Source organism: Conger conger, chromosome 10 (genome assembly GCF_963514075.1).
Source record: "Conger conger chromosome 10, fConCon1.1, whole genome shotgun sequence".
Taxonomy (NCBI): Eukaryota; Metazoa; Chordata; class Actinopteri; order Anguilliformes; family Congridae; genus Conger; species Conger conger.
Genome location: NC_083769.1, coordinates 28,344,167 through 28,356,306, shown reverse-complemented (window position 1 = coordinate 28,356,306; position 12,140 = coordinate 28,344,167). Strand labels below are relative to the sequence as shown.

Below are 12,140 nucleotides of genomic sequence, written 5' to 3'. Positions count from 1 at the left end.
GTTAAGATTCCAACACTATTGTAAATCTTAGCATCAATAAATAAAATAAACCTATGTGAATGATAGGTCTGTACTGATGCACACAGAAAATAAAATCTAATGAAAAGATGGGAGAAAAAGGTAGAGAAAGACTTGGGGTTGGTGTCAATATGTGCTTTACAACACAGTGCCAAATGACGATACTGTAGGTGGGTTCTATCGGATAGATGGCCAATGGGATTAAGAAGAACAAGGGACAACTGATACCTGATTGGAAGACGGCAAATACTTTTTCACAGCACTGTATATACAGTGATGTCATAAAGTATTCACTTTTTGCACACAAAGTGTTGTGGATTTTATTTTTAAACGGATAAAAATGCCATTTTGCCCATAAATCTACACTCAATAACCCATAGTGACAAAGTGAAAACATGTTTTTAGAAAAAAATAATTAATTAAAATAATAATTAATTTGTTACCTCCTCTCAATCCTATACAGCTATTCTGTAGTTGACTATTTCAGACAATTACAAATTTACTCTTTATAGTTAGTTCGCCAAATGTACATTTTCAGTTTCAGAAAAGGGCCCTTGGTGCACCAGAAGCCTCTAACCGCTCAGTAAAAAGGCTTCTGATCAGCTGAAGCACTGAGCTGAAGCACTGCCAGTAGTGTGGGAAGCACTGACACAGCGGCAGTCTGGTCAGCAGAGTGGCGGTCACTTCCCATACTGTGTTCCCAGTCTACAGCCATAACACCAACGATATGCAAGTAAAGACATACCCACTATGTACCCTGCAAGCAATGCTTGAAACTGGACACCACTAAACAATGAGAAATATTTCACACAAACAAATGAATCATCAGAGCAGAAATGCGGCAGATGTACTGTAATGACTTTTAATAACCTCCCAGTGGAACCAACCAAAGCCGCCAATGCAGGCCACAGAGAAAGACAAGACGGGAAGACTAGACGAGGAAAGACAGAGTTCATGCAGGAGGGGGCAAATGCAACTGGTATAACTAGCCACCGGACAATGCTTCTATATGTAGGATAAATCTAAGAGGTTATAGCTCTTGTAACTGTCACAACAGTAATTATTATGGATTATATAAGCACATTAGTGTGGTTACGGGACTCGTAAAACATTCCATGGCATTGCACAAGACATTTCCTATTTAACAGGGACACAGCGTGTCTCTTCTCCCTGTCAGAGTGCTGCGTGGCCAGCAGCCAGGCTCAGGTCAACATACTCCAGCTGGAAACTGCAACGTCTCCAAAATCAGGCTTGTCCATTCACTGGCCCACCCCTCAAAGGCTCTCTCTCTGTCTCCATCTTTGACTGTCTGTCCGTCTGCCTGTCTGTCTCTCTCTCTCTCTCGCTCGCTCTCTCGCTCACACACACACACACAAACATAAGGCCTAAGGACCTCATTACTAACAAGACAAACAAGGAATCAAGCACTGATGGCCAACGATCAGCTCAGTTCCAGCTCAGCATGCTCTTGTGTCGACATTAATGGCAGAGTACCCTGAAATCAAAGACAAAATCTCAGCACCACTAACGACATGTAGCTAATAAAACAAGCCGCAACAATTTTATTTATGGTGGTAATCACCTCATCAAATTATGACACGTGTTGCAAACCAGAGTCCCTCGATTGGCTGAAATGATTCATCGAACCTCCGAAATAGAAAGGAATTCAATGGTTTCACAGCTTCCCGTAATAGGCTAAAGATCGGTTGTAATTTATGAACAGATTAAGCTTCAAGGCAATCTTTAAAAAGTTTGTACAACCATCTTTGACTTTCTTTTTTAAACAGAAGGCAACAAGGCAGACTGAAAATGTTCATTTATATTTAAAAAATGTTTTATTTTATTATTTTAACTTGGAAAATTCCAAAAACTAAGAACAGAAATAGAAAACATTTTGACCTACAAAGGGAACTGTGACTCTAACATCACAGACTTTTTCCTCGAAGGAAAGTGCAAATACTGTTATAACAGAATGTTCGCTTACTTTCAAAAAGAACTGTGAGCTTATTATAACATGCTCCAAAATTATTCAGCCAAGCCCTCCAGCCCAGCTACTCTCTTTTCAGTATGACACATCATCGTCAGTCTGCCAGGACCTATGAAGAATAGCCAGTTTAACTTTTTCCAGTTTAATTCCCAGCTAAAATATTTCTTGCATGCTGATGTTTTTTAGAACATAAGGGTCAAATTCCAAAATGTCTCCTGTGTCTTCATTTATGTTTATCTTGAATGCATGACAAGTTTACAAAACTATTTTTGCGAGACTATACAGAAGCCATTAGAGATTATTTCTAAACTCACAATAACTTCAGATTGCTAATTCCACCTTCCTGTGCTAATTTTTTCTTTTACACCCATTGCCTCCCCTCAGAATTTGAAATTATCATTAGTTTTATTACACGTTTACTAGAAAATGGTCGTACAGTGTAGGTACAGTATATCCTAATTTTGCTTCGTGAATCTAACCAAAGATCTCATGCCAAAACCCAAATCTCATGTTTTCTACCTTTTTTTATTTTGGGAGAAAAATTGCAAATAATCAAGATTAATTCAACAATTGCAAATAATTCAACATTATTGGTAACATTCACACACCAGATAAGTTCTTAAAAGTTCAATAGTTCTGGGCCAGTTGCAAAAATAGGCCAATGCAAAAAGATTAAAATAAATAAATAAGGCAATCTCAACAAGTATGCCAATCTTATATTAATGCATTTATCTTATTTATCTTACTTTTTTGTTAAATAAGACTGCCAATGAGGTGAGACAGTTTGACTCGTTTCAAGATTTGCCAATGGGGTAAGAAAATTTCACTTGTCAAGCAAACAGTAGCTTTAAATATTTATTTTATACTTTAAAGAAAAAAAGACTTTGAGCGTCATTACAATACTAAAACACTTTTTAAGACAGACTTTTCTGCAGGGTCTACAATGTGCACACCATTTCCCCACACATTTTAGATAATATTTATTTAATAGGAAGTTAATGTAAAAAAAAAAAGAAAAACATTGTGCCCGGTCACATGAAGTGTGGTTCTGACACCATCTCAAAAAGGCTGCATGTGATTATTAAACCCTTTATCTTCAAGCAAATGATCTCAGAAATCTAATCTACAGTACAATTATCACCATATTCATCCTTAGTACCAAGTTCTAAAGATCTGAGTTAAGAGTGAGATCAAATTCTGCTGACTTTTCATATCCGTATTATGTTGCAATACACAGCACCAGAGGCAATGAAGTTATCCAAATGCATGCATAATATGAGTCCCCCTTTCGCCAGACTACATTAGTGTATAACTGGTTTTCTGTGACAGTTTCATTCAGGCATGTTTTACATACACACACAAAAAAAGAAAACACACATTTTATGTTCTAGTTACAATTTGGGGTCTTTAAGCTTCTCATCAAATCACTGCAAGTCGGCTTCAGAACTGACCACAAGGATGAGGTTTATTTCAAGTGTGCAGTGTAGCTATTCTACATTTTATACCAAAAAATAACAAGTAGTCTCAAAAGAAGGGAAAACCACTTGTATCTTGAGAAATATATGCATACATTTCAACTTTTTTATTTGCTCCGAAAAAAAGGGGGAGGGGGGCAACTGCGGCGGGTGAGCGAGCAGTGTGCTTGTCAAATTTGTACACCGTGTATCCAGTCTGCTCTCCCACATGGTGCATTCGCACGTAGCCTCTCAACTCTGGCACTCACTGTCATGTCTAATCCTTTCCCTTTTTATTCCCTTTTGTTTCATTACATAATTGGATATGTGGTTTTGTGTTGACATCCCTTTCTTTTCACACACAGGCAGACATTCATAAATGCTGCATGGCAACCCTCCGGCAATAACAACAGGCCTGTGGAAGAAGATAGATGGCAGGCTCATACAGATAGACGGATATACCCTATGCTGTATAAAATATTTTCTGCGTTAAAGCTGGGTGGGACCTGACTGATGATTGGAGACACATGCACAGCTGACAGGAAGAGGCTCTCACTTTTTCAGCTTGTGTGCATGCATTGGGGAGGGGGGGGGTCTCCTGTTTGAATGAGTTCCAGATTAAGGGGCAGAACTAGGAGGAGGGCACTGTGACCTTTATCATGCTGGACATCCCTCAGATGTAGATGGGGGGGGGGACCCACAGAGAGAGGCGCTTTCGGCCGCCCGCACTTTTCATCCATCAATCTTTTTATATAGCAATTGATCTAAGGAGATGGAAAGGCAGCTTTCACAACCTGGGTCACAATAAAGTGAATATCGATGGATTTAGGATCTGCTCTGGCAGTTTGGGCTCTGCAATGTGTGCAGAATGTGCAATGTGTGCAAAAAAATCTGGATACACACATTCTGAGTGAAAGGTTCTCGGCTTTTCTGTGACTGGTAACAAAATCAAGTATCACCAGCCATAAAGAAACACACAGCAGCACATACACTCCTTTGTGCACATGAAGGCACAAGAAGGTGTGGAGACTGCCCGAACTTTCTTAGGTGAGACATGTCTGGGCTTGTTCACTGGTCACATAACCCATAAACAAGGACAGGAACTGAAATGAAAGGCCCCCAGTATTAGATTTCTCCTCACATCAAATCTTAATGTCAGACATTGTAATCATTTTTATTGACATGTGTTCAATCCTATCTACTAGGTTGAGTCATAATTTAGTATTGCCAAGGTCATAAATATTTATATTTGTCAAACAAGAATACAGGTTTGAACTTGCAGCGCAACATTTCTATTGTACTGCAAAGCATTCCAAAAGTTTTCAAAAATCAAGAAATAACACTATATCTACAAAGCTGCTGTATTTCAAATGGTATTTCCATGGCTTCTATAATGCAAGATTCAAATAGCATTTTAAAACAGCTTGCCAATGTGTCTAAATATGACAATCTGTTTACCTTACTTGCGAGGGCCATTGCTTTAATGGGTAAGTTACTGCACCAACAATACACTGGGTAACTTTTTCAAGGTCAGTATCAGTCAATCAAGTCTTTCATGACTGGTTCTATTGTGCAAGCTGTCTAGAAGTGTCTTTATGAATGAGGTCAGCTGGAAGCCAAAACATAATGACCACCTTTATTACTGAACAGCTTAGCATGTCCCTATATCATGGGCAATACACACACATTTATAGATACATATATGTAGAGGGCCAAATTTCAGCTCATTATTTTGCATATGGATGGTACATTATTTTGCATATGGATTGCATATGGATGGTACAGACTAGCAAGCCCAGCGCCTTAACCACACCACCAGTGTTGTAATTAGCATAAAGCTCATTTTCAACAAAATAAAGGAAACAAATTTCTGACTAGCTGCTAGCATATTGTTTAACATGTTACATATCCCAGCATACCAGAGAACCATAAGTAGCAGATGTCATGTGGGTGTAGGTTAAAGAAGATGAAGAAGGATCATAAAATGTCAACAATATAAAGTAAGCACTTTTAACAATACATCAGGCAGGTGGTGTGGGAGCTTTTATTTGTATAACCTACATATTATAGGCTTTTTTTTCTATATTTGATCCCAGCATCACAGAGCCTTAAAATTATTTGCTTATCTGTGAAAGGTTTTTGCATGAAACCTAAACCTCTAGCATGTGCCTTTCATTTCATCCCACAAAAAAAGCAGATTACTTATTACTTAGTCATGGATAGGTTCTCTTTCAAGCAGGTTAATGAAGATATTATGTTTACACCTGATATTCACAAACTAGGCCTAAGAACCAACACTAGATTCACCCATTCCGACAGGCTGTCCATAAAGAAAAAAGTTCAATTCTGAGGCAAAGTAGAAGCTAAAGGTTCTTGGAGTATCTCTTTTATATTTCACTGTCATTTTAGGAACCAAGACCAGCATTACCTTGCAAATACACTTAATATCTCTGTCAATACAGCCAAGAAACAAATCTTGAAGATCACTATACTATTTCCCCCCGTCTTGTAGTGTTTCTTCTTTCCGCTTTGAATTTTTTTGCAACAAAAAAAGTTAAACGTTTTGCAAAGCTACCCACATCTTGCTTATAAACAGTAAAGCAGGCAGAAATCTAAGCAGGCTTAGATTACAGTTTGGCAACAAAAAAAATCACCAACAATCCAACAAAAGAGGACCAGCCTATTTCATTGTGAAAGGTGAATGACCACCATAAAAAACAAAGGGACAGCAATGCAAAATAAAGTGTGAATTCAGTACACAACTGGAGCAAAGCTACAAGAGTGACCATCACTTACAATTCCAATGTATTTCCAATGATTCTGTCTTCCAGTTTTGTAGAGCCTCTCCAATATGTACACTAGTGAGGCCAAACAACAAGGCCTGAAAATCAACTGCTCACTGACTGGTAAAACACAAAACAACACTGATGAACACCCCTACACTGATGTAGGGGCGGCCTGTAGCGTAGTGGTTAAGGTAAAGGACTGGGACACGCAAGGTCGGTGGTTCTAATCCCAGTGTAGGCACAATAAGATCCGCACAGCCGTTGGGCCCTTGAGCAAGGCCCTTAACCCTGCATTGCTCCAGGGGAGGATTGTCTCCTGCTTAGACTAATCAACTGTACGTCGCTCTGGATAAGAGCGTCTGCCAAATGCCAATAATGTAATGAACACCATATTGTACTCATCATTCTGCACTAGTTATCACAGAAAGTCATTTCAAATCAGCTTGGAGGTGATAATAGCATGCAATATGAGTGTTAACTGCCTTTCATATGTAAAATAATGTCAAAGCTCAGAGCTGCAAACATGTTTGGTCATGCTTGTTTCCCAAACACTTCATTCATCATGTATCACTGCCGATATGACATAAGAACATTCTCCTGAGAGAGTTAAAATACAAATATCATCACCTCTATCCATCAATCAACCAATAATATTATGTGGAGTCCAGTGCCCTTTGCTGGTGAGTTGCTACACTGGCTCACAGAAGAGTCATAAGATAACCATCATGTCCCCTTGCATGTTCTCCCTTGCATTGAGAAACAAATAAAACTGTCCGAGTCCCTTCATTTATAGAAGATTGTCATCATTATTATAATAATTACTGCATATAATCTCTCTCATCTCTTGGTAGCTGTGACCCAGCAGTGATCTTTGCTCATGCCTGAGTTTGTGTGTGTGTTGACTGGACCAAACTAACCAATAACTACCCAGAATCATTTCCTACATATCAACGTGACACAATAACCAAGGAGACAATATACAGCAATGCCCCCCCAGTCTTGTGCTGGAAGAAAGCAGGCCTTGTACAGGAAACCTTCCATTTTAGCTTCACCTCTCTAGCACCAAAGCTGCCATCTCATCTCATAATTCTTAAAGCACAAAAGCAAGAGGTCGGGTCACAAGGCTGGGTTGTCAGCAACAAACTCTCAGAGCTCAGAGCATGACAGGTGCTGTGTGCTATAGAGAATCTTTTCTTGCAGTAGGTCACTGATGGGAGTTGTGGCTTGGGAGTCAGTGCTTACTGACCACATCACAAGGCCTCAGTAGTGGGCTATTATCATATTTACCATATGGCTTGGGCATAAGTGTAAAGATTATTTCATTTTAAAACACAAATCACAAACCTGTGCTGAACTGAAACCTAATAGACAATCAGCATGTTCAGGTTGAGTCATGTACAATCCCTGTTTTGTTTTCTGCTAATATTGCTTCAACTGAGATTATGTCATCAAACTTTCAACAGCTTAACAATGCATGATCGCCAGAGGGGCTATAAGGTTGATATTATACTGTAACATCCTGTGCAATGTTCATTATGAGACACTTCAGTCAAGCATAAGACTGTAAATTTCACAATATTCTTTACAAAAATCTCAGACAAACTTAAAAGTTACTTAACACATAGCACTCAATATGATTTTAAACTTTACATGTATTTACACTATGTAATGATGTTATATGGAATGTATTGACTTTCGTGCCCATAAACATATGAGGGAATGGACCAAGCGAAAAAAAACACCAAAAAACACACATTTAATTTTAGGTCCTTCCCAGCTTCCTTTGTCATATGTAGAAGGGACAGCTCACACAATGATTCAATAGCAGGAGGTTTGTTATCCATCATTAAGTAATCATGTGACTGCACAAATATTCTAGCTTCCTCTTTGCACTGCTACAACACAATAACAACAAGCAAACATGTCAGCTGGGATAGGTGCTGTGGTGGGTCATACCTGTGTCGTGGGACGGGGATGTGTGAGGAGGTGTGTGGGTATTGCTCCTCGGGTGAGATATCAGGGCCAAGCAACCGCAGGTCCCTCTTTGACTCCTCCACACGTCTCCCCAGACCTATGCCCTCCATGTGTGTTTGGTCGTCTAGTTTTCTTCCATTGACAATCAGCCGATATGAGGGACTGCCTCTTTTCTGGATGCTGCCAGTGGGCCCTGTGTCTCTCTCCTCCACTGAGCTGTCACAGCCTGTCTGAAATAAAACAATAGTCAGTGCTTAGTCTGAACACAGATGAAAGTCATCCAAACTCAAAATGTCTTTTACCTTAAGTAATTTCTGTCAGTCTGGCCAACATGCAAATCTTCAAATTCGGTTTAATGGGGAATACGTTTTGGAATCACTGTTTTAAGATGGCGGGAAGCGATTTCAGAAATTACAGTAACAAAGCATCCTGTGAAAGTAGGGTTAAAATGGGGGTGTGTCGCGCGCAGCAGCGAATTGTATCAAGCGCTGCAGCCGGGGCCGAATCATGGAGGATTTTTAGTAGCTACGAATGTGGTGCGTGCATGTCCGTCGTTTGATCTGTTGTAAACTAAACTAACTGCATCCGGATTATGCGAATAAAATGAATACACTATCGCACTGTAAATTATCTCCGGTATGACTTTGGCAGGAAATCATGGATAAAAGGAGCGTTTTGTTTTGGGAGTGAAAAGATTTCATCGCAGGGAGCATTTCTTCAGACACCCCTTATCTCTACACGCTCGCACTGTCATAAAACACCACCCAAACCACCCATACTATCATAAAATACATGTAGGAATAATTTTAACATCACTTGAAGTGTAGCACATGTCTATGCGAAATAGCTAAATACAACAGGTCACGACAAAATAATTCTGCGATGTTTTATTATTTTTCAGAAGTCGGGCTAATTGCCTCTGAACAAGAGACTAGATGCACTGTAAACAGGAGAGGGAATATTAGTTTGATGACCCAGCCCCTTTTCCTTTTAAACTTTGAACGTGCACAGTCGCCATCTTAATAAATACAAGTTCGGCGTACTGTCCACAACTGACGCGAACAACTAGCCACATAAGTAAATACTGAAGCTGACATTACCACATAAGCTATATAGCCAATGATACAATGTGACACTGAAACTTTTTAACATTCAATAAAGCTACGACTGTGAGGGAGAAAAGTAAACTACATTACAGCATGTATTGGATTAAGTTACAAATGCTAGTTAGTAGTAGGTGGTATATTAAAACTGCTAACTGCCCTGTTGGAAAATAAAACATTAATGTAGCTGTATACATGCAACTGTCTTGCCACTCAACGGCGGTTTAAGATCCAGCATGCGCGGTATACTTCGCATGTCATCGGTCAGTGAATAGGATAGGCTACTCACTTTCTTTAAATCGATGTGCTTTTCTTTCCTTGATGTTGTCAAAACGGTCCCGTTCACAGCGACATCTTCGCTGGGATAATCTTTCGAAGTTCCATTGTCCAACATTAGTGTATATAGAAAGCTTCCCGATGAAGGATCATTCTTGCATGCGAATATTACCCCACAGTCCACTGCTCCAACAGTCTTGACACAATTCTTGGTGTTCCCTGCTGCATGGTTATTACCGGCATTACCCGGAGCAGTACTGACCCTTATCCCAGCCGGAGACTTGTCGAGAAGACGTTTGGAATTCATAATCGGGCAGGACAAGAGGGACTAAAGAAAGGTAGCAGGCTTTCTATAAAGTTTTATGCTGCTCAACTTCCTAGAATTAAAATGCATTTAATAAGATGATCTTTACTTTAACTACTTAGTTACGGTACTACTACCAAGATGATTTTCTACCACCCTAAAAACCTAAAAGCCGCCGGTCGGGGGAAAAATATTGTTTTGCTTTTTTCCTCTAAAAGTTCGCCACGCCCCCTCCCCACCCTACGCGTGCAACCAGGCGAGATTCAGCGAGCCCCGCCTTCCATTCAGTTCTATTGGTCATTCGCATATATAAACATTCAGTGCTGGCATGCAGCCACGATAAAGTAGTCGATGATTGGTTGGTTCACTTCATTTTTTTTCAACAAACACTGGAGGTGTGTCAATTGCGTTTCGCCGGCCGGTGTAGAAAAAAGGAGAAGTAGCCTACCCTACGCGCAACAAACTAATTTTTGAAACCATTTTTGAGCGAGTTTAAACTTGAGCAGAAGCATATGTCCGCGTGTGTATATAGTATATATATAGTATATGCCTTTAAAATTAAAAAATGTAAAAATATGTGCATGTTCTTTTACATGTATTCCTATTACCAAAGGTTTTTGGGAAGAGCTGCAGAGGCCAACCAATGCCCACCGAATCAGTTCCCTCACGCCTCTTAACCGCTCAAACTAGCCTACTACAACAAACTACAGAAATCTAGGCTATAGCCTATACTCTTGATGACATGTTTTAGTTGTATATACGTCGATATTTTAGACATTTGAATTTGAATTGTTTTAAAAAGTAGCCTGCATAAGACGTAGCCTACATTTTGTCTCGTTCGAGCAGCTCCGCCCTCTCTAGGCATGAACCAGGAACAGAAGGCGACAGAAGTGAAGCTAACCGCCATGCTATTACATAATAGCCTGAATATCAACTGAAAGAGCAAGGAAATATTATTCATAAAATGGCAATAAAGTTACGGTTTCTATCGTATGCTGTTGGATGCCAACATAGCTCAGCTGCGCAGCTAATGAACTACAATTGAGAAGGCACGACAATATTTCAATAGATTTGCAGGTCTTAATCTAGGAATAATTTGTTTCCAGATCCAGAACCAGAATACCGCAACCATAACATGACAATAATAAGCGTTTTAAATCAGGAAGTCAGGAGGTGCTCATTCCTGGTGAAAATTAATTTGTGGAGACAATCTGCAACGCTCAAGTCACAGAATAAATTCCAGTAAATTACGGGAGGGATTAAATTTAGTTTAGAGTTGAAGAGTTTAGAAGAGAACGAAATCAAATAAATCGACTTGAAACTGTTTTTAAAATTATGATTATATCACCTGACAAGTTATTTTGTTTCCCTGATGAGTTAATGAGTTGGCCGAAAAAAAAGCAACATGCTTAATAATAAGATTTTTGACAGGTGGAGTTTTTGACATTTCGACACGGAGACTATGAATTTATCTTAGCATTAGGCTACAGTTCATTGTCTGCTAAAACTAGGCTCTCTTAATTTGAACCTCAAATTGATGGATGGTTAATATATCCACAAGTATCAGCCAAGAATTCCTTGGAAAAGTAAGTGATCATCCAATAGTAAAACATTTGGTGCTTGATGTGATCTGCAGGTAGGGTATGTTTTCTACACACATTCAGTTCAAGTAATTCAATAATAGGTGTTGTCACTCAATAAAGTTGTCATATATGATACATTTCCTTTTCTTAACAGGGCTTATGTGGCATATACATGAATTAATCTGTTTGTTGTTGTTTTTTTCCTGAGGTGCTACTTTATTAGAAAAGTAAAAACTTGACTTTAAACATTTTTATGAATAATAATTCTTATAAAAACATTGCAATCTATTGCAGATTAGCACACAGTAGTATAACTGGTATATTTTAGTTTACAGTAAACGGTGATATCCTTTACAGCAAGTATGTAATTTCCAGGAGCTGCCATACTAACATACTGTTGCACTTAAAAAAAAAAAAGAAAAAAAAAAGTTATAAATACAGAGATAAACAACTGAATGGTAAGTGCTCTGATACATAGTAATAAAGTAACTGACATGATATCTATTAGAAATGTGTCATTCTGACCAAATGCATTTAATAAATGATAGATCTCCACAGCAAGGACATTTTAAAAACATAGTTCTTATCACAATATATCAGAAAAGTATGATAAACGCAAATATGCAGCTAGTATATATTTGGTCTGTTTTTGACA

General features: G+C 38.9%; 1 protein-coding gene across 2 annotated transcripts in view; it reads right to left on the bottom strand.

The window, feature by feature from the left end:
- Positions 1-10,105, bottom strand: part of LOC133139030 (zinc finger protein 704-like) — a 41,286-nt gene extending 31,181 nt beyond the window's left edge. For both annotated transcript variants that reach the window (XM_061258270.1, XM_061258271.1), the window contains exons 1-2: positions 9,612-10,105; positions 8,202-8,449 (exon numbers count right to left, since the gene is read on the bottom strand). In XM_061258270.1, coding sequence (XP_061114254.1) covers positions 8,202-8,449; positions 9,612-9,905 — 542 coding nt within the window. In that variant the 5' untranslated portion in view covers positions 9,906-10,105. The remainder of the gene's footprint in view (positions 1-8,201; positions 8,450-9,611) is intronic.
- Positions 10,106-12,140: the final 2,035 nt, after the last annotated feature.